This window comes from Pituophis catenifer, unplaced genomic scaffold (assembly GCF_029215685.1).
Source record: "Pituophis catenifer annectens isolate HBS135680 unplaced genomic scaffold, rPitCat1.0.hap2 SCAF_5, whole genome shotgun sequence".
Taxonomy (NCBI): domain Eukaryota; kingdom Metazoa; phylum Chordata; class Lepidosauria; order Squamata; family Colubridae; genus Pituophis; species Pituophis catenifer.
The window spans coordinates 60,318,197-60,339,917 of record NW_027256885.1 but is presented as its reverse complement, the minus strand read 5'-3'; the positions used below and the strand labels follow the sequence as shown (position 1 = coordinate 60,339,917).

The following is a 21,721-nucleotide window of genomic DNA, read 5'->3' as shown; positions in this document are numbered from 1 at the left end:
GCGCAGAGAGCAATCCTCCGGCCCCGAGGAACCTGCCCGTTCCTCTCGGCCGTCCAAGGGTCCCTCTCTATCCCCCTGTCCCTACAGGACAGGGTAGGTCCAAAGACCTACCGGCGGGGGCTTGGCAGACGGGGTTTTCGCGGGGCTCCGAATAACCCACTAATTCCCCGTCTGTATCCCCGCGACGCCAACTGGAAGTCCAAAAAAGTTTTTTTCTGAAACAGAGTTTCAGAAGTTTCAGAGGCAGAAAAAAAAGCAAGGCACAGAGCTCACAACCAACGAACCTGTTGCTAAAATTCACCTCTGGAAACAGCTGATTGGGGGTATTCTGGTAGGCCGATCCACCCACCAATCAGCTTTTTTCTTATTTTCCTCCCCAAAAACTAAGGTGCGTCTTATACTCTGAAAAGTACGGTACCTTGACCTGTCACTTTAGTGTCCCTATTAAGGTCAGCAAGGGCACTGTATCTGTTATGCTGGGACACAGCGAAAGCTTTGTGTTTATGGTTCACAGCTCTCACCCTGCCAGATCCCACGGTTGTCCATATTGCCCTTCTCCTGCAGCATCTTTGTGGTAGAGGGGGCTGATAGCACGGCAGCTCAATAGAGTGGAATGGCTGAATTGGATGCCTAATTTCTGCTTGGAGAGCACAGATTAGACTCTAGATAGATAATCTGTCCATGTAGAATAGTAATTTGTTTACAAATAGGACAGTATTCAAATTTGAAGAGTACTGCGAAAGACAGCTGGAAAACAAGTATTGCACTGAACTAAGCCGGTCATTCTGAAATAAAATAAAATCGCAATCTCAGGTGCCCTGAATGTATTATTGCTGTTTTGGATTTTTAGTTATATGATTCACACGCCGTTAGGCATGCGGGCCACTACCTTTGTCCTCTGCACTTCCTCTCAGTCTCCCCCAGGGGTGAAATCTAAAATTTTTCCCTACCGGTTCTGTGTGCGTGGCTTGGTGGGGGCGGAGTCCTGTGACTAAGTGGGCGTGGCCAACTCAATGTCACTTACAGCTACGCCCACTCAGTCACAAGACCCCCCCACCAAGCCACGCCCACAGAACCCGGTAGGAAAACATTTTAAATTTCTTTTTTTTTTTGTTATAGAAACTTTATTGAGGTTTTTTTACAAAACAAAAAAAAAAATAAAAAATAGAAAAAAGAAAAAAAGGGAAAACAAACATTCAAACAGAAACATAAAACATAAAACACATAAGTATGATAACATTTTAAATTTCTATTCTGCCGCCCGCTCACCACCCGCTCTCCCTTCGCTTTGGGTTGGGGGCTGGGGCTGGGGCCCAGAGACGCACTATTCACCGAAGCCCTGGAGCTGCCGCCTGCTCACCGCCTGCCTCAACCGGGTCGGGGAATGCACCATTCCCCGACTCCAGACTTGTCGCGGAGCCGCCGGCTGCTTGCCCTTCGCCACGCGGCGTGTCCTACTCCTTACCTTTCTGTCGCGGCTGGCTGCCAGGGAAGGCAAGCGCCCGAAAGTTACCGGAGCTGCTCTCCTGCTTTAATGTGCCGCCATCGCCGCCCTGGTCCACACGCTGGCTGCGCAAGTGCACACCATTTATTTCATTCATCAGTGTCAGGTTGGGTGTGCGCTTGCGCAGCCAGCGTGTGGACCAGGGCGGCGATGGCGGCACATTCAAGCAGGAGAGCAGCTCCGGTAACTTTCGGGTGCTTGCCTTCCCTGTCAGCCAGCCACGGGAGAAAGGTAAGGAGTAGGACACGCCGCGTGGCGAAGGGCAAGCGGCCGGCGGCTCCGCGGCAAGGCTGGGGTCGGGGAATGGTGCATTCCCCGACCCGGTTGAGGCAGGCGGTGAGCAGGCGGCAGCTCCGGGGCTCCGGTGAATGGCGCATTTCTGGGCCCCAGCCCCCGACCCAAAGCGAAGGGAGAGCGGGTGGTGAGAGGGCGGGGCAAGGCCAGAGTCTCTTTCTGGGCGTGTCGCTTCTGTCTGTTGGGCCACTTCCTGAAGCTGGCAGCTCTGCAGCCAGCCGCTTTGCTTTTTCCCTTTTTCCTCATGGGAGGCTTGTGTGGTGGCACCAGCAGAAGCGCTGCGGGGAAGTGGCCCAACAAGCAGAAGCGCAAGAGGGGCCAGTGGGCTGCAGAGGCTAAGGTGGGTGGGTGGAGCCTCCAGCTGCCATCGCTACCGGTTCTCCGAACTACCAGCCATCATCGCTACCGGATCGGCCGATCTGGTCCGAACTGGGAGCATTTCACCCCTGGTCTCCCCCACTCACAGATGTCTGCCACATCTATTCATCTCCGCCCCCTGCCTTTTATCCCCAGAGCTACGGTGGGGCTTTGCTAGCAGCGGTGGATCTTCCATCCCAAGGATCAACCCACAGACGTCCACTGCTCTCCTCTCCTCTTCCTTCTGTGCATCCGCGCGTCAGGCATTGGACCCAGCTGTTCCTCCTCTTCATCAGCCACCTCCAGAGCTGGGGGCTGTTGACTTACCATCTGCGGGCCCACGGACGGCTCAGGCTCCGCCTCTCTCTCTCTCTCTGGCAGCTCCATTCTCTCTTCCCCCTCAGAGCTCTCAGGTTGCCTTGATGCTGACCCTGACTCCCACACCTCCTCCTCATCTGATTTGGCTGCTGGAGGGGCTGGCGGCCGACAGGCCATAGCAACTACTTGGATTAGAAAATCCACACTATGCCTATCAGGGGGAGCTTCACTCCAACTCACCTTCATGGGGTTTTCATCGTACGTCGGTGTGCCAAGGTCCATTTCAGCTTCATGCTCCAGGCTGGTGTCATCTTCTGGGCTGTCCCAGTTGGGGGGGTCCCACTGGGTTTGCCTGCATAAAGAGGGGTGTCAGTCCTGGATCCCAAAAAGAAAACCTGAAACCCACATTGTTGGTGCTGGTTGAGATCTTCAGGAACTGGACCTGCCAAGACTCGGAACAGGGCAAATGTCCATGGCCATGTCTCCTTCCTCGACCAGTGGCCAGAGGCCAGCCTTACCTGGTGACCACGTGGTAGTAGTAGATCTTCCCCTCAGGATCACGGGCCGTTTTCCAATTGGGGGGCAGGACAATGGTTTTGGGCTTGGGAGGAGATGGAGGAGGCAGGTCCAAGAGGTTGTTGGCCACCACCAATTCTGACTGAAAGGGAGGAGGCAGAGGAGGGAGGGAGGGAGGAAAAGAGAGAAAGGAGAGGAGGGGAGGGAGGAAGGAGAGGTGGGAAGGAAGAAAGGTAAAAAGGGGAAAGGGAAGAGAAGGAGAGAGAAGAGAGGAGAAGAGTAAGGGGAGGAGAGGGGAAGAAAAGAAAAAGGAGAAGAGGAGAGGAGAAGACAAGAGAAGAAGGAAGGAGAAGAGAGGGATTAAAAGGAAGAAGGAAAGAAGGGAGGAGGAGGAGAAGAAACAGATCAATCTGCAAAGCATTTTTTTTTTCTTTTCAAAAATTTCAGTATTTCCAGCCTGCTTTTATACTTAAAAAGGACACAAGATGGGATTGCTAAATCTTTTTAGGAATACACTGCTAGGAAGTATAATCCAAAACACATATTACTAAGGCAGTGTTTTCAACCTTGGCCACTTGAAGATGTGTGAACGTCAACCCCCAGAATTCTCCAGTCAGTCATGCTGGCTGAGGAATTCTGGGAGTTGAAGTCCATACATCTTCAAGCAGCCAAGTTGAGAAATATTCACCATTGTCTGCTCTGTGGGCAACTGTCAACCTTAGCAAGCAGGCAGACCAGACCAGGCAATAAGATTCCTCAGAATACAAACGATCCTCATTTATCAACCACTCGTTCAGCAACCATTTGAACTTATGACGGTGTTGAACAAATGCTACTTAACAACTAGACTTTGTACTTCCAGCCATCAGTGTCTCCAGGGTCACTTGTGACTTTTCCTGCTGGCTTCCAACAAGCAAGGTCAATGGGGAAGCCAGCAGGAAATCGGAACAGGTGGTCATGTGAGGTCCTCACTTAATAGTCCTCAATGGTCCTTAATGGTCCTCAAGCAAAACTTTCGGCAATCCCAGTTGCTGTTGTTAAGCAACAACAGCAACTGGGATTGCCGAAAGTGCCCTTCCTAAATGGTACGAGCACATGGTTGTTTCAGCATGACTATGTCACTTAATGATGGAATTTCCAGTCCCGATTACTGTCATTAAATGAGGACCACTTTATTAAAAGTGCTTTTTATTCAGATCGGCTCTTGCAACAAAATCTCGCAAGCCTGACAGCACCATGACATGAAATGAAAGAGCTTCCTCCTGTCTCTACTTGTTGGATCGACGGAGGCTGTCCGGTTGTGACAATGGTGGCGATGGCGGTTGTGGATTGCATCACCATGCTTGGAGGATGGGTGGTATAAATCTGTTGTCCTTGGATGTACTGAAGACTTGGCTGGGTGTAACTCTACAAATGACAGCAGACAATTGCAAGCATTAGTTTGCATACTTACAAAGTATGAGAGCAAAGATGACTACAAGTAGTCCTCAACTGAGAACAGTTTATTTAGTGACTGTTCAAAGTTACAACGGCACTGAAAAAAGTGACTTATGATGGTTTTTCACAATTCCAACCATTGCAGCATCCCCATGGATACATGATAAAAATCCAGCCACTTGGTGACTGACTCATATTTATAACAGTTGCAGTGTCCTGGGGTCATGTGATCCCCTTTTGCGGCCTTCTGCCAAACAAAGTCAATGGGGAAGCCAGATTCACTTAACAATGGTGTGACAACTGCAGTCATTCACTTAACAACCATGGCAAGAAAGGTCGTAAAATGGGGCAAAACTCACTTAAACACTGTCTCGCTTAGCAACAGAAATTTTATGCTCAATTGTGGTCAAAAGTTGAGGACTACCTGTAGAAAGCAAGCAAAGCCTACTCCCCACAAAAGAATTCCCATTGAAGACAAGATGACAAAGGGTTGGAGTACACTTAAGGTTAAGGAGCATCCTGAATCTACTCTTAGGAAAGGTAGTCCTTGACTTACAACCATTCATTTAGCAACTGCTTAAAACTACAATGGTGCTGACAAAAGTGACTTATGACTGATCCTCACATTTATGACTGCTGCAGCATCCGCAGTCACATAACCTCCACTTTGCTTAGTGATGGAAATTCTGGTCCCAACTGTGGTCATAAGTTGAGGACAACCAATAGATCAGGCCTGTCAAACTGGCGGTCCGCGCACGCCACGCCCACCCTGGCTCCACAAAGGCAAAAAACATGATATGTCATGAACCAGCCAATGACGCAATCAAGTTTGACACCCCTGCAATAGATGGTCTTGACAAGCTTTGGGCGGCCCCCATGTGTCTCCATGAAAGACCACCCAGGTAGAAGATTGCGTCCAATTTTGCCATACCTTCACCCCTGTGAGATTACCTGCAAGATCGGCGGCGTGGTCTGCGAATAAGGCGAGGTGACTCCATATACCGTTGGGCAGGCCTGTCCTTGGTAATAGATGGTGGGGTGGGCCTGGGCTGGAGAGTAGGGGGGCTGCACCGCGACTGTGGTTTGGCTGGAGTCCCAGACGCTGTAGCTTTGTCCCTGTACCAGACCAGGCGATGCCACAGGCAAGACGGCCACACTGGGTTCCTGGTGGACCATGGGGTCACTTGGGGCCACGTACTGGGGAGGGGACACGTCCAGGGGGGCTACCTGCTGGACCACTGGCACAGGCTGCAAGGCAGCCAGGCTCAGCTCCATGGTGTGGCCCACCAGAGTCTGCGAGGGCTCATAAGAGGCTGGTGAGCACAAAGGCTCCATGTTAGGCGTGGGAAGGAGCACCTTGCCGGCATTGGGGTTGCTGGGGTCCACGTAGGCCTGCATGGGGTAGCCCGGGGGATAGCCTATGAATGGGTGGTGGGAGGTGCCGTAGCCCAGAGAGTCGTATGGCATGGCCGACACCATGGCCAGGCTCTGCAGCTGCTGCTGCTTCTGCACCTCACGCTGGGCAACCTCTTGCTCGAAAAGTTTGCGCCGTTCTTCAGTGGACAGCTTGCTGCGGTCCTTAAGCCGGACTTTCTTCTTCAAACTTGTGGCCAGCGTGTCATAGCTGTGGAGAGAGAGAATGGGGTTGAGATTCTGGTGTGAGATGGCCACATGCAATGAATCAGGTGGGATTGGAACTCATTGGCGCCTGGCCAGCAACATAACCACAAGACCAAACCGGCTTGTTAAAACGTTTAAACAGCTTGGACTCCCAACACACATAATGCAGGTAGTCCTTGACTTACAACAGTTTGTTTAGTGACCATTCAAAGTTACAACAGCACTGAAAAAAGTGATTTATGACTGTTTTTCCATGCTTACGACCTTTGTAGCATCTCCGTGGTCACATGATCAAAATTCAGACGCTTGGCAACTGACTCGTATTTATGATGGTTACAATGTCCCAGGGTCATGTGATCCCCTTTTGCAACCTTCTGACAAATAAATTCAATGGGGAAGCCAGATTCACTTAACAACTATGTGACTAACTTAACAACTGCATTCATTCTCTTAACAACCATCTCAAGAAAAGTCATAAAATGGAGGAAAACTCACTTAATAAATGTCTCACTTAACAACAGAAATTTTGGGCTCAATTGTGGTCTTAAGTTGAGGACTACCTGTACTTTAGGTGTATTGGCAAAGTCGTTTTGTGATGCTGTCCTATGTCTTTTGCAGGCATGGTTCAGTGAGGCCGTCATTAATATTTTAAAATGCACGCAGCCTTTCCAAGCGATTAAATAACATTTTAGGCACTTTTAAATTTTGATTCTTCCCAGCACAAGCAGTTATTCCTGTTGGGTGCTAGCAATTTTATTCCTTTTTTAATCTGCTGTTTTTAGTATTAAAAAAAAATCTTTATAAGGATTATTTTATATTTTCTTAGGATGGTTGTCTTGAAGTATACAGTTTAATATAAATATAAAAGATAAAAAATGAATTATAAAACCTCTCCCTCTCCCCTTTCTTTCAATCTTTATTATATGCAGCAGTACAGGTAATTCTTGAGTTATGACTGTAATGGAGGCTGTTCGTTGAGCGAGGTTATCACATGTATACCTCGCTTAACGACTGCAATGACTTAACAACTGTAATGAAGGCTGCCCATTACAGTCATTTAGGAGGCACCTACGTGATTGCCTTGCTCAACAAATGCTTTTTCAGCCCTTGTAAGCCATCAAACGAACGGCCGTAAATTGTAGCACCAGTTACAAATTTCTTCATTCAGCATGTTCGGTCACTAAATGAATGGTTGTAAGTCAAGGACTACATGCAAACATTAATAAAAAAGTGGGTTCAACCATACCCAACGTACCGGTCATCTGGTCGCTTTGTGCCTCGCTCATAGGCCGACGGGGGGGACAAGGACTCCCTCCATTTTTTCTTCTCTTTGCTCTGCCTTTCAGGGTCCCGTTCTCTGTTCTGGTTTTTGGGGGTGGCTGAGGTACCTCGGCCCACTAGCTCTCTCCCATGATCTGCAAACAAAGCGAGCTAAGGTGGTTAGGAGGAACATTTCATTCTCTACAAGCCAAGATCTTACCAGACTTGGGACACGAGGAAAATTAGCAAGCCAGTCAACCTGCAAAGTTGCCGTGCAGCGAGATGGGTGGCAAAAAATTTAATGAATATTAAATTAAAAATAACAAATTTAAAATGAATAAAATAAACCTTTATAAAACCACATTTTTTCTTATCCAACCAGTTCAATAGCCTGGTGAACTGCAATGGCTTTTAAATACAGTTACAGCTAGTCCTCAACTTATGATCACATAGAATAAGGTTGGAAGGGACCTTGGAGGTCTTCTAGTCCAACCCCCTATTCAAGCACAATATACCACAATTGAGCCCAAAGTTTCCATTACTAAGCAAGGCAGTTGTCAATTGAGTTGTGCACGATTTTATGACCTTTTTTGCCACAGTTGTTAAGTGAATTGCTGCAGCTGTTAAGTGAATCATACAGTTGTTAAGCGAATCACTGCAATTGTTAAGTGAATCATGCAATCAATCATTAAGTGAATCTGGCTTCCCCATTGACTTTGTCAGAAGGTTGCAAAATGTAATCACATGACCCCAGGACACGGCAACTGTCATAAATACTGTATGAACCAATTGCCAAGCATCTGAATTTTGATCACCTGACCACAGGAATGCTGCAACAGTTGTAAGTGTGAAAAACGGTCATAAGTCACTTTTTAAGTGCTATTGTAACTTCAAATAGTTCTTAAATGAATGCTCGTATGTCGAGGACAGATGAATACATGATTCACTTAAAAACTGCAGTGATTTGCTTAACAAGCATGGCACAAAGGTCATAACATCAGGCATAACTCACTTAACAAGCACCTTGTTTAGGGATGGAAATTCTGGTCCCAATTGTGATTGTAAGTCAAGGATTACCTGTGTCCTACCAGTTACCTTCCAGATGGACAAAGACAAAGGAGGGCAAGAGGACCATGGATCACTTGGAGGGAAGCCCGGCTAAAACAGACCTGAGCATCCTTTCTCAAACTGGAACCTTCCAAAGGTGCCAGGACTGCAACTCCCAGAATTCCCAACAGCCACTTAGTCTTCTGGTGATATGGCCAACAACTGACACACCCAGAGAGAATGTCTCTCTATGGACTGTCTTTTTTTCAACTTACTAACTGAAAGAACAGGCTTTCCTTTCATTTTTATAACTCTCCTGGGTTAGGGAGTGTCCTAGAATCATCCCACAAGTTCCTCTGTACAGCAACAGTCTGAAAATAGCTTCAGGAGCTGTGCTTCAAAGTAGCTGGTGAGCCAGAGCTGGGGGGCAGGCCTGCAATCATTTAAAACTTGTGCTAAGCTTTCATCGGCCCCTACCGACTTTGTCAGAGTATAAAATCACCATTGAAGAGCTGCTTGCTTTTATGTAATGCTGATCAATTTGGTCATTGCGCGTGTAACAGGCCCACACCCTTGCCTTCCCCCTGTAATTATCTTATTTTCTGCCTTAGTCATGCTGACAGATGACGATGCACTTTCCCCTGCCTCCTACCCCATTGTGTGTTGCCTCTTTCTCTCCCTGGGGGGTAACGCAGGGTTATCAGGCATTGCTTTGAAGGTATTACTCCCGGCTCCCTCTCCCTCATTGTTATGCCTTTCCCTTTTAGGCGCACACGTTGCTTCCTCTAAACCCATTTGTTTTACCCATGATCTTGTGATGGGTCTGCGTTGTTCCTCCTTACCCCCCGTATCTCCCTCATTTTGCTGTTTCCCTAACCTACTCTCTTGCCCTCTGTCAGGGTTTGTCACACCTTCATTGGGTCAATCTCTATGCCTAGAGGAGGATATATATATAGACCACTAGAAATTTAAGAAATTAGAAATTTCTAATTAAGCATGAAGGTGCTTAAACCTGAGCTCGTCTGTTATTAGGGAAATCCTTGAAAGCTCGCTAAAGAAAATCATCCATATTATAAATCGATTAGGAACTAAAGATAGGAATGGTATAGATGATATAAAAAAAAGAACAAGAGATGCAATTAGGTATAGAAAATTATCAACCCACTGAGAATTCCACAAACATCGGACAATGCAAATAACTCTTAACTTTGGAATACAAATCTGACACCAGCCTTTATTATGATATTTCAATCAGAATAGAGCTGGAAGAAACCTTGGAGGTCTTCCAGCCAACCCCCTGCTCAAGCACGAGACCCTATACCAGGGGTCCTCAAACTTTTTAAATGGGCCAAGTCATGGTCCCTCAGACTTTTGGGGGCCCAACTTATAGTTTGATCTGCCTAATGAACGGCTGGGTGGGCGTGGCTAGGTGGTCATGTGACTGGGTGGGCAGGACCAATTTAGGGAGGAGGCACGTGGCTGGGGAAGGGGTGTGGTGGAAGGGGTGTGGTGGTCACGACCAACTGGGTGAGGCCGGGGGTAAGGCCCTGTGACGAAATGGGGTTGAGGGATACCCCGGACCGTGAACCAGCTCATGAGTAAACATACTGAGACTGAAATAATTCTGACAGAGGCGTCTTGTGTAAAAATATAATTTACTTTAAAACATTTAAAAAGCACTATGTCTTTAAGAAAACACATTAAAAACAAAGTCTTATCTGGGTATGTGAAGCAAGGCTATCTCCCTAGATCCCTCTCCACAATACCGAAACAGTTCACAAAAGAATAAAGCTAGCATGAAGGTAAGCAGCTTCAGCGTCGATACATCATCAAGGCAATCATAATGGGAGCAGCACGAGCTTCACAGCTGAAAGTCACCTGAAGTAAAAACAGTTCAAACAGCAAACATTGCTTGAAGCTTGTGGGAGGAAGAAGGTCCAGCAACAGCAGTCCCGATGATAGCTTGCGTGCTACAAAACAGCAAAAGGCAAGCATCCGTGGGAGTCTCTCTGTAACAACGTCTGGAGTCCTTATCTGCATTCTTCTCCCATCTGCGGCGTTGCACCAAGCTTCCTGCAGGAGCTGTGCATTTAGGCCTAGAAGACTAGGCCCAAGTAGCAAGCAAAAGGTCCTTGCTTATATAGGGAGTTAACCTGCAATTAACTAGGGCGGGGAAGGCTTGCAGGTAATTGGCAACAGTAGATGGCTTGATTGAAACCATACTGTTTGTGAGTAGGCAGATAGCCACAGCAATCCTGGAAACACTCGTGACAGGCCCACTTGACATTGCTCACATGGGTGGTGCCTGTGGGTTTGGGCGCGGTTGGGGAGGGAATCCAGGGGTCTCCAGTAGGTGGGGCAGTGGGCAGGAGGCTTGTCCTGTAGGATGAGGTGAGGCAAGGCAAGGGGCGGGGCAGCTACAGCCAGAAACCCATCGGCCACCGTGCGCTCACCGCCCTTTGTCTGCAGGGGGAATGGTTTCTGGCTGTAGACACAGCCTGCTGTCCCCTCAGCTGGCACACGCTGCGGCTCCGGAGCCCATTGCCAGCACTGGGCTGGCCGTCCAAGCAGCAAGTGGAGGTGGGAGGAAGAAACGTAATGCGGACCGTTGGACGCACTTACACCATCCCACTGTCTGTTTTGGCTTGTGGTTGGAGAGCAGGTTGCCTCTGGTTATCTCCTCAGCCCCCTCGCAGGTCTTGCCCTTGGCCTGCGCATAGAGCGTGTTCCTCTCGCACACGTGACTGCAGCGGCAGGTGCACGAGAGGGGTGCTTCGCCAGCAGGCCCTGGAGGAAGTGGGGGAGGGCATGGCATTTCCCCATCTGCTACCAGACCCAACATGCGGCGCCCGGCCGGGATTACCCGAAGGGCGGCGGGGTAGGAAGAGGTGCTCATCCCAAGGCTGGAGGGAGAGGGCCTTTGAGCCCCAGGCACCGGTTCGGGCAGTACCCTGCCGACTCACTGACTTGCGCGGAGGGAAGCCCCACTACCTCCGAGCCGTGCCTTCCCGGAATGCCAGCTGAGCAGGTAATTTGGCTGCAACTGTCAGCTTGGAACAGAGATGTGGCGGGGGGGAGGGCTGCAAGACAGAAAGAACATTGCCTTCAGTCCAGGGAAGGGACCGCAGCCTCGGGGGCTCTGTCTGAAGGAGCTGTGTAGGTTGGGCAATACCCCAAAAATGCTCTGGAGCTGCTGCCTCGCAGGGCAAGGTGGGTCTCGGCTCTCTCTGCCGAGCAGCCCCAGTGAAGGAGGCACGTCATCGGGGGTCTCTACCCCTGGCAGCTCCTGGGTGGCAACTCCACCACTTCTCAGTAGACCTGCCCAGCCCGAAGGAGGCAAAGCAGCCAGCTAGAAAGGCACGTTCTCATGTACCCAACGCACCTCGGCACCACCGAGGCCGCCAGCAGGTTGCGCAGGTCCATTAGGCTGCTGCTGTTGACGCCTGGAGTACCAGGCCCGCCCAGCCCTAAGGAGGCAAAGCGGCCAGCTAGAAAGGCTGAGTAGAGGTGGTAAAGCATGCCCAGGCCCAGCAGGCAAAAAACGGCCACTGTGAGTGGGGAAAGCCAGATTCCCATTGGAGCCCTGGCTGCCCAGGCCCAGGAGAGATGGGGGGGGGAGGCACGCAACCACGGCTGGGATTGGGCAGCCATAGCACCAATGGGGATCGAGCTTTGCCTGCTCGTGGTAGTAGCCTTTTGCCAGCTGGGAACGGGCCTGCTTTTAGCACCTCTACTCGACCTTTCTAGCTAGCCGCTTTGCCTCCCTTTGGCTGGGCAGGCCTGGTGCTCCGGGAGGCGATGGCAGCGGCCTAATAGACCTGCGCAACCTGCTGGTGGCCTCGGTGGTGCCGAGGTGCGTCAGATGCGCGAAGGGAACGCGCTCCACGCGTGGGCCAAGGGCAAGACACGTGAGGGGGCCAAGGAGATGACCAGCGGTGACCTGCTCTCCAACCTCAAGCCAAAAGAGATGGGGCGGAGTAGGCAGCAGCCGCCCCACACCCTCCTCACCTTAACTTTGCCTGCAGCAGCAGCAGCAGTAACCGAAGGCAGAGGCACAGGGGAGAGGCACGTGGTCTGGCCTGCTGGATGTGTCGGGAAGCCACCTGCCCTGTCCCAGCCACATGGGATGGAGCAGGCGTGTCCGGTGGTCTGCATCACGTGCCTCCCCGCCATGCCTGTTTCTTGGGAGGGCCAGCTGTGGAGTCCCTGCTGCCGGACACCTGCACCTTGGCGGATGCCACTCCTTCTGCATCTGAAGGGAGTGGCAGGTGCCAGCATCTCGCCCCCCAGCTGGACTCTCTGCAGCTGCTGGGCCTCACGTCCCATGGCTGCCAGCGGGCGGGGGGCGGCCAGGGACTGTGAGGCTGTACTGTCCAAATCGTCCCTCCACCAGCTGGCCTTTCCCCGCCCATCCACACCCTTTGGACAAGCGTGATGGGCCTGGAACCGATCTCCCTCTCCCGTTGTAGGCCTTACCTTCACGGGCAGCCACTGTGAGCAGAGCGGTGTGAGGGAAAAGCCAGCCATGCGAGGAGTGGCTGGGAAGTGAGGGGTGGGGCTGAATCCTACCACTGCGCGGGCCAGATACATTGTGTCGGTGGACCATATCTGGCCCGCAGGCCATACTTTGAGGACCCCTGCACTATACCATTTCAGATAGGTGGCTGTCCAGTCTCTTAAAAACCTCCAGTGACGAAGCCCCTACAACTTCTGAAGTCTAGCTGTTCCACTGGTTTCTCCTTAATTTCAGGTTGCTTCTCTCCTTGATTAGTTTCCATCCATTCTTTCTTGTCTTGCCTTCTGGTGCTTTGGGAAATAAATTGACCTCCTCCTCTTTGTGGCAGCCCCTCAAATACTGGAATACTGCTATCATGTCACCCCTAATCCTTCTTTTCTCTAGACTAGCCAAACCCAAATCCTGCAACTGTTCTTCATATGTTTTTGTCTCCAGGCCTTTAATCATCTTAGTTGGTCTTCTTTGCACTTTTTCCTCAGACGGAACCTTGTGGTACCCCACTGCTTACTTCCCTCCATGTAGACGTAGTACAATTAAGGACTACTCATTGAGTACAGTTTGTCAGTCGGTTACAAATCCATCTGGTGGTGATGCCGTCTATCCCACATTTTTCTAGTTTATCAAGAAGTAGGTTGTGGTCTACTTTGTCGAATGCCTTGCTGAAGTCTAAGTATACTATGTTCACAGCATTTCACTGGTCTACTAATTTAGTCACTTTATCAAAAAATGAAATAAGAACGGTTTGGCATGATCTGTTTTTAACAAACCCATGCTTACTACTAGTTATAACTTTATTTGTTTCTAGATGTTCACGGATCTTTTATTTTTTCCAGTATCTTCCCCGGTATTTATGCTAGGCTGATTGGTCTGTAGTTTCCTGGGTCTGTTTCCCCCCCTGTTTTTTTTTTTTTTTTTTTTTGTTTTTTTTGAAGATGGGAACCACATCAGCTCTTTTCCAATCCTCTGGTAGTTACCAGGTGCTCCAGGACTTTTGAAAGATTATGGTACAATGGTTCTGAGACAACATATACCAGCTCCTTCAGAACTCTGGGATGTAATCCATCAGGTCAGACAGGTGTTCTCTTACCATTTTCTTGCTTATTTTAATTTTATTTCTTGTCTATCTTTTAAGAGTTATGTTTTTGGTTGCTTGGGCTAGTTTCTTTTTACGTGAAGACTGATGCAAAGAATGAGTTAAGCAGCTCTGATTTCTCTCTACTGCCTGTTACTTCCTTGCCATCTTCTCTCTTTAGTGGACCAACTGTTTCCTTGACTTTTTTCTTGTTATTTATTTGTTGAAACTTTTAAAATTATCTTTGACTTTTGTTGCAAGTCTTCGTTCATTCTGAGCCTTTGCTTTCCTGACGGGCTATCTGCTGATACTCTGCCTTAGTTATGTGTCCCTCTTTCCATTTTTTGTACATATCCTTTTTGTCTTTCAGTTTATCAGAGAGATCTTTGTGCAATAATGCTGGTTTCTTCTTGGATTTCTTGCTTTTTGTTTTCAGTGGTATTGTGTTGGACTGGGCTTTTATGATCATGTTTTTCAGTGTTGCCCTTGCTTCTTGAGTTGTTTTCCCCTTTGGGATTTTTATCCAAGAAATTTTTCTTAGGCTCTCATTGAGTTTGTTAAAATCAGCTCTTTTAGAGACTTCCGGTGGTGACGTCAACGGGTTTGGAACTAGAGAACAGAGCTCCGTTCTTGAAATTCCAAATATTCCCAACCAGGAAGCCATTTTGGCGCTATTGATCCCAGAGAGATCAATAGAAAAAAGAGGAATCTTCGAGGACCTCGGGGGGAAAGGTAATCACACCGAAGGTTCATGAGAAACCTCTTAATTCAAAACTTAGTTCAAAACTTCCATTTATTGCTCCAACTTTCCCCCAAACGCTCCCATGTTTCTGGCAAGTCACGGAGCAAAGCGCTCTCACACACACAGAAGCTTCTGGCTGCGAAGAGTCCAGCAAAATACTGTTAGCACAACAGCTTCAAAGCAAGAAGTCCAGCAAGACAAAGGAAGAAGGCAATAAATCCACACAGCAAGGAAGAAACAATGAGTCAATGAAGCAAGGAACAAGACAAAGTCCACGAAGCAAGGAACAAGGCAAGAAGTCCTGCAAACTCCAGATGTCAGCAACGGCACACCAAATTCCACAAATTCAGTATTTGTTCCTGACAAACACCCCTCCCCACAGTGTTTCCTTAAGGCTCAGTCCCCAGGTCGGCCTGCACTGTTCTCACCTGCTCTCCACTCTCCATACTTGGGGATCAGGAGGGGACAGTCTTTGCTCATCGCCTGAGCTCTGTCGCTCTTCATCTCCACTGTCTGCCCTCTCTCGGTCGTCCTGTCTGTTCCTCCCTGCTGGCAAGCCATCCCAAGCCCGAGGGGCTCAGGGATACCTGGTCCTGCTCCTCCCCGCATTCCTCTGAAGCCAACAAGGCCGCCACTTCGACCTCTGTCAGCCCCAGCTCCAGTCCATCCTCCTCTGTGGATTCAGGCTCCGATGGGGGCATGACAGTATAGATGAAAACACCACTTGTGCTCCTAATTCTTTAACTTTCTTCCCTAGCTCTTCGTAATCTCTTGTTATTGTTTTCAGATTCATGGTTTTGTCACTGGTCCCCATGCGTAGGAGAAGAAAGGGGTAGTAATCTGTGGGGTTATTTTAGTAAGGTACTCAGTTGCATCTTTGATTTTTGCTCCAGGGAGACAATATACCTCCCTAGATTGACTGCCTAGTCTGCAGACTATAGTTTCTGTTCCCCTAAGAACTGAATCTCCTATCATCAATATTCGCCTTTTTTTTTTTCCTAAGGAAGTCTGGAATACTGAATGCTCTTTTGTGAGTGTCTGCATATTTTCTTCCAGCGGGAAACTATGAAAGTGTATGTTCAGTTCCAGAGGGGCTTCACTGGAGTGGGCTAGGGTAGATAGTAGGGGCTTTGCTCTTGGTTGTTGTTTTGTAGAATAGATTAGAATAGAATTCTTTATTGGCCAAGTGTGATTGGACACACAAGGAATTTGTCTTTGGTACATATGCTCTCAGTGTACATAAAAAGAAAAAAAAATACATTCATCAAGGATCATAAGATACAACATTTAGTGATAGTCATAGGTTACTAATAAGCAATCAAATCATACTAGGAAACAAATAAGCAATATAAATCGTAGATACAAGCAACATAAGTGGGAGGAGATAGGTAATAGGAAGGATGAGAAGAATAATAGCAATACAGTCTTAGTAAATAGTTTGACAGCGTTGTGGGAATTAGTTGTTTAGCAGAGTAATGGCATTTGGGAAAAAACTGTCCTTGTGTCTAGTTGTTCTGGTGTGCAGTACCCTATAGCGTCATTTTGAGGGTAGAAGTTGAAACAATTTATGTCCAGGATGTGAGGGGTCTGTATATTTTCACAGCCCTCTTTTTGACTCGTGCAGTATACAGGCCCTCAATGGAAGGCAGGTTGGTAGCAATTGTTTTTTCTGCAGTTCTAATTATCCGTTGAAGTCTGTGTCTGTCTTGTTTGGTTGCAGAGCCAAACCAGAGAGTTATAGAGGTGCAGATAACAGACTCAATAATTCCTCTGTAGAACTGAATCAGCAGCTCCTTGGGCAGTTTGAGCTTTCTGAGTTGGCGCAGAAAGAACATTCTTTGTTGTGCTTTTTTGATGACGTTTTTTATGTTAGGTGTCCATTTTAAGTCTTGAGATATGATAGAACCTAGAAACGTGAAGGTCTCTACTGTTGATACTGTATAGGAGGGTTTCTCCTAAAATCTACCACCATTTCTATGGTTTTGAATGTGTTTAGTTCAAGATTGTTTCAGTTGCACCACAAGGCTAGTTGTTCAACCTCCCGTCTGTATGCAGATTCGTTGTTGTCTCAAATGAGACCAATCACTGTTGTATCATCTGCAAACTTCAGTACTTTAACAGAGGGATCTTTTGAGATGCAGTCATTGGTGTATAGAGAGAAGTGGAGAGAGTACACAGCCCTGGGGGGCTCCTGTGCTAATTGTAAAGGTATCTGATGTGATTTTGCCTAGCTTCACCTGCTGCTTCCTGGCTGTTAGCAAGTTTATGATCCATTTACAAGTGTGGTCAGGTACAGCTAGCTGATTTAGTTTAGTTAGAAGAATATCTGGATTGATGGTGTTGAATGCTGAGCTGAAGTCTATAAAGAGGACCCTTCCATAGGTCTTTGGAGATTCAAGATGTTGTAGGATGTAGTGCAGAGTCATATTAACAGCATCATCTGTCGATCTATTTGCTCAGTAGGCAAATTGCAAGGGGTCTAACAGCGGATCTGTTATTGTTTTTAGATGGGCCATCACTAGCCTTTCAAAGGTTTTCATAACTACAGATGTTAGAGCAACCGGTCTATAGTCATTCAGTTCCTTGATGGAGGGTTTCTTCAGCACTGGGATGATAGTAGAGCGTTTGAAGCAAGAAAGAATATAGCACATCTCTAGTGATTTATTAAAGTTGCGGGTGAAGATGGGGGTCAGTTGGTCAGCACAAGCTTTTAAGAAAGAAGGAGTTATCTTGTCTGGGCCTGGTGCTTTTCCTGGCTTTTGTCTGTGAAATAGATCTCACATATCTTTTTCTGTGATCACCAGAGGTGGGTGGGCCAAAGGGATGGGGTCAGTTGTAGGAGGCTTGGCTGTTGTTGGTGTGTCTGAGATGGGGATTGTGGAGATAGGTGGCAGTAGTTTTCTCTCAAACCTACAGTAAAACACATTCAGGTCCTCTGCCAGTTGTTGATTTCTTTCAGCATTGGAAGGAGGTTTGCTGTAACCGGTGATATTTTTAAGAGTTTTCGACATGTTTGCTGGTTCATTTGTTGAGACCTTTTATACATTTATTTATTTTATTTATTGGTTCGATTTATATACCGCCCTTCTCCGGAGACTCAGGGCGGCTTACAATGCGTTAAGCAATAGCCTTCATACTTTTGTATATACCTGCTTAGTAGGGCTTTCGGCCCCCCAAGCGGTGTTCTTTTTTATACAAAGTCAGCTTATTGCCCCCACAAACCGGGTCCTCATTTTACCTACCTCGAAAGGATGGAAGGCTGAGTCAACCTTGAGCCTGGCGAGATTTGAACTTGCAGTAATTGCAGGCACCTGGTGCTACTTAACAGCACTTTAGTCTGCTGCGCCACCAAGGCTCTTACATACGTGTGTGTGTGTATATATATATACATAAATAATAAATAACTTTATTGTCATTGTACATGTATACACAGTATACCCATACAACAAAATTCACTTAACACCCAAAGACCAGGTCCAACACACATAACAATCCCCAAACACACTCCCACCCACCACAATTCTCCACCCCTAAACCACCCAAACATCCACACAACAGACCAAGTAATACTGTCCAACAGCTCACTGATGTTGGCCCTTTAGTTCATTGTTGAGTGCAATTATAGTTCTGGGATAAAAACTATTCAGAAAACATGTGGTCTGAGTTTTAATACATGGCAGATTTTGCATGGTATTTCATAGACTCCTTGGTTTTCTAGCTGGATCTTGTCTTTGGGATTTCTTAAGACCATGCAAAATCTGCCCAGCCACATACATTGGACAAACTAATAGGAGAATAAATGCACGCATTGCAGAACACAAGAATGCAATCAGAAAAGAAGAAAAAACTTCCTCCCTTTTCCAGCACCTTAAAACAACAGGACACGAAATTGACTTTGAAGGAACCAAATTAATCTCCAAAACTGAACACTTCAACAAGAGAATAATCATGGAAGCCATCGAAATAGAGAAACACCCCCATAACATGAATAAACGCAACGATACCTCCCGCCTACCGGACATCTGGAAACTAGCCCTAGTCAACAGACCAGTCCCAGCCACGAAGATTAACACCGGACCCAAGATAACACATGACACCACCACCAATCATCCTCACCAGATTCAAACCCAAACCCATCCCATAGACGAAGTGCAACCACCATCCAGAGACCAGACCACGGCGGCATCACCAGCTACTGCGCCCCCCTCCGATCCCCACACAAAGCAAACTGACACACGCCATGAACACATGGCAAGACCTCAAACTCGGAGCCAAACCAAAGCCCGGGATGTGGCATCACAGCCATCTGCTCAAGACATTACATCAACTACCCAGCCCATTACCCAGGTCATTACAACACAAAAGACTAATGGGCACACATCAAGGACCTCACCCACACAGGATGTTACGAAACAGCTGACTAATCTGCAAACATCAACTCCATCAACTAATCAAGATGTAACAACACAGGCAACCAACCTGCTCACAGCAACAAAGCCAGCACCCCACACCTCCCCACCAGTATTTATAGAGAGACGGCAGCTCCGATCACGCTTTGCTCACACAGGCACGAAGCCGAAGGCACCAGCCTGAAGATGACGAGTAGGACCTCGTCAAAACATCGCCAAGATGCTCTCAATCTTACACGGGAAAAGACCTGAATATGCCAAGACTTGCATACCTCTACCCGTGAAAATCTACGAAAACAAATATATGCTGTATATACAGGTGAAACTCGAAAAATTAGAATATCGTGCAAAAGTTCATTTATTTCAGTAATGCAACTTAAAAGGTGAAACTAATATATGAGATAGACTCATTACATGCAAAGCGAGATAGTTCAAGCCTTGATTTGTCATAATTTTGATGATTATGGCTTACAGCTCATGAAAACCCCAAATTCACAATCTCAGAAAATTAGAATATTACATGAAATCAATAAAACAAGGATTGTACATAGAACAATATCGGACCTCTGAAAAGTATAAGCATGCATATGTACTCAGTACTTGGTTTGGGCCCCTTTTGCATCAATTACTGCCTCAATGCGGCGTGGCATGGATGCTATCAGCCTGTGGCACTGCTGAGGTGTTATGGAAGACCAGGATGCTTCAATAGCGGCCTTCAGCTCTTCTGCATTGTTCGGTCTCATGTCTCTCATCTTTCTCTTGGCAATGCCCCATAGATTCTCTATGGGGTTCAGGTCAGGCGAGTTTGCTGGCCAATCAAGCACAGTAATCCCATGGTCATTGAACCAGGTTTTGGTACTTTTGGCAGTGTGGGCAGGTGCCAAGTCCTGCTGGAAAATGAAGTCAGCATCCCCATAAAGCTCGTCTGCGGAAGGAAGCATGAAGTGCTCCAAAATCTCCTGGTAGACGGCTGCGTTGACCCTGGACTTAATGAAGCACAGTGGACCAACACCAGCAGATGACATGGCTCCCCAAATCAACACAGACTGTGGAAACTTCACACTGGACTTCAAGCATCTTGCAGTGTGTGCCTCTCCATTCTTCCTCCAGACTCTGGGTCCTTGGTTTCCAAATGAGATGCAAAAGTTGCTCTCATCAGAAAAGAGGACTTTGGACCACTGAGCAACAGACCAGTTCTTTTTTTCTTTAGCCCAGGTAAGACGCTTCTGATGTTGTTTGTTGTTCAGGAGCGGCTTGACGAAGAATATGACATTTGAAGCCCATGTCCAGGATCCGTCTGTGTGTGGTGGCTCTTGATGCACTGACTCCAGCCTCTGTCCACTCCTTGTGAAAGTCCCCAACACTTTTGAATGGCCTTTTCCTGACAATCCTCTCCAGGCTGCGGTCATCCCTGCTGCTTGTGCACCTTTTTCTTCCACACTTTTCCCTTCCACATAACTTTCTATTAATGTGCTTTGATACAGCACTTTGGGAACATCCAACTTCTTTTGCAATTACCTTTTGAGGCTTTCTCTCCTTATGGAGGGTGTCAATGATGGTTTTCTGCACAACTGTCAGGTCAGCAGTCTTTCCCATGATTGTGATTCCTACTGAACCAGACTGAGAGACCATTTAAAGGCTCAGGAACCCTTTGCAGGTGTTATGGCTTAATTAGCTGATTAGAGTGGGACACTTTGAGCCTAGAATATTGAACCTTTTCACAATATTCTAATTTTCTGAGATTGTGAATTTGGGGTTTTCATGATCTGTAAGCCATAATCATCAAAAGTATGACAAATCAAGGCTTGAACTATCTCGCTTTGCATGTAATGAGTCTATCTCATATATTAGTTTCACCTTTTAAGTTGCATTACTGAAATAAATGAACTTTTGCACAATATTCTAATTTTTCGAGTTTCACCTGTATACACACACACAGACGCATACAAGGTAGTCCACAAAAATCCACAAAATATTTAAAAGTATTAGGAATTTAAAAATATTGTAAAAAAAAATTGCAGTCTCTATTTGTAATCCACAAAAGAAGGTAGAATGATAATTGCAGTTCAGGGCAATAAAAGCACTTCAGGGCAATTAAAGTTTATCATCTAGGCAATAAAAAATTACGATCCAGCATTAAACAACTTTTTAAAATGTTCAATCAGTTTTCTCAGGATCATTCAATATATTTTAAAAATTGTATTCAATTCATTCACGATTATTTAGTTAGTAAAGACTGGAATCCTTATAAATCCTTATAAATATGCCGAGAAAAAAAACATACTTCTCAGTGCAATTGAAACAAAAGTTCCAAGTAAATCAACTTTTAATTGGTCAAGTTTGGGATCTTTTCTTCATGGGTATTAACAAGGTTGAGAATCCTTTGAGAAAAAAAGATTTGATAGACATCTCAGGGAAGAAGATTTTATTCTACGAGAAAGAGCTCCAAGCTAATCTACAACTTTTAACAGAAGTTTGGCACTTTTTTTCATGGATATTAACAAGGTTGAGAATTTTTTGAAGAAAAGATACTTGATAGACATTCCTGAGAAGAAAAAAATGTTATTCTATGAAGACAAGCTGGAGAGAGTGACTTAAATTTAATGAGTTAATTAGAGTTAGGATGGAT

General features: G+C 46.9%; 1 protein-coding gene across 1 annotated transcript in view; it reads right to left on the bottom strand.

The window, feature by feature from the left end:
• SETD2 (SET domain containing 2, histone lysine methyltransferase) overlaps nt 1-21,721 on the bottom strand; it is a 179,355-nt gene that overhangs the window by 75,497 nt on the left and 82,137 nt on the right. Inside the window, exons 12-16 of the mRNA XM_070944397.1 lie at nt 7,302-7,461; nt 5,378-6,050; nt 4,262-4,396; nt 2,992-3,131; nt 2,714-2,825 (exon numbers count right to left, since the gene is read on the bottom strand). Coding sequence (XP_070800498.1) covers nt 2,714-2,825; nt 2,992-3,131; nt 4,262-4,396; nt 5,378-6,050; nt 7,302-7,461 — 1,220 coding nt within the window. The remainder of the gene's footprint in view (nt 1-2,713; nt 2,826-2,991; nt 3,132-4,261; nt 4,397-5,377; nt 6,051-7,301; nt 7,462-21,721) is intronic.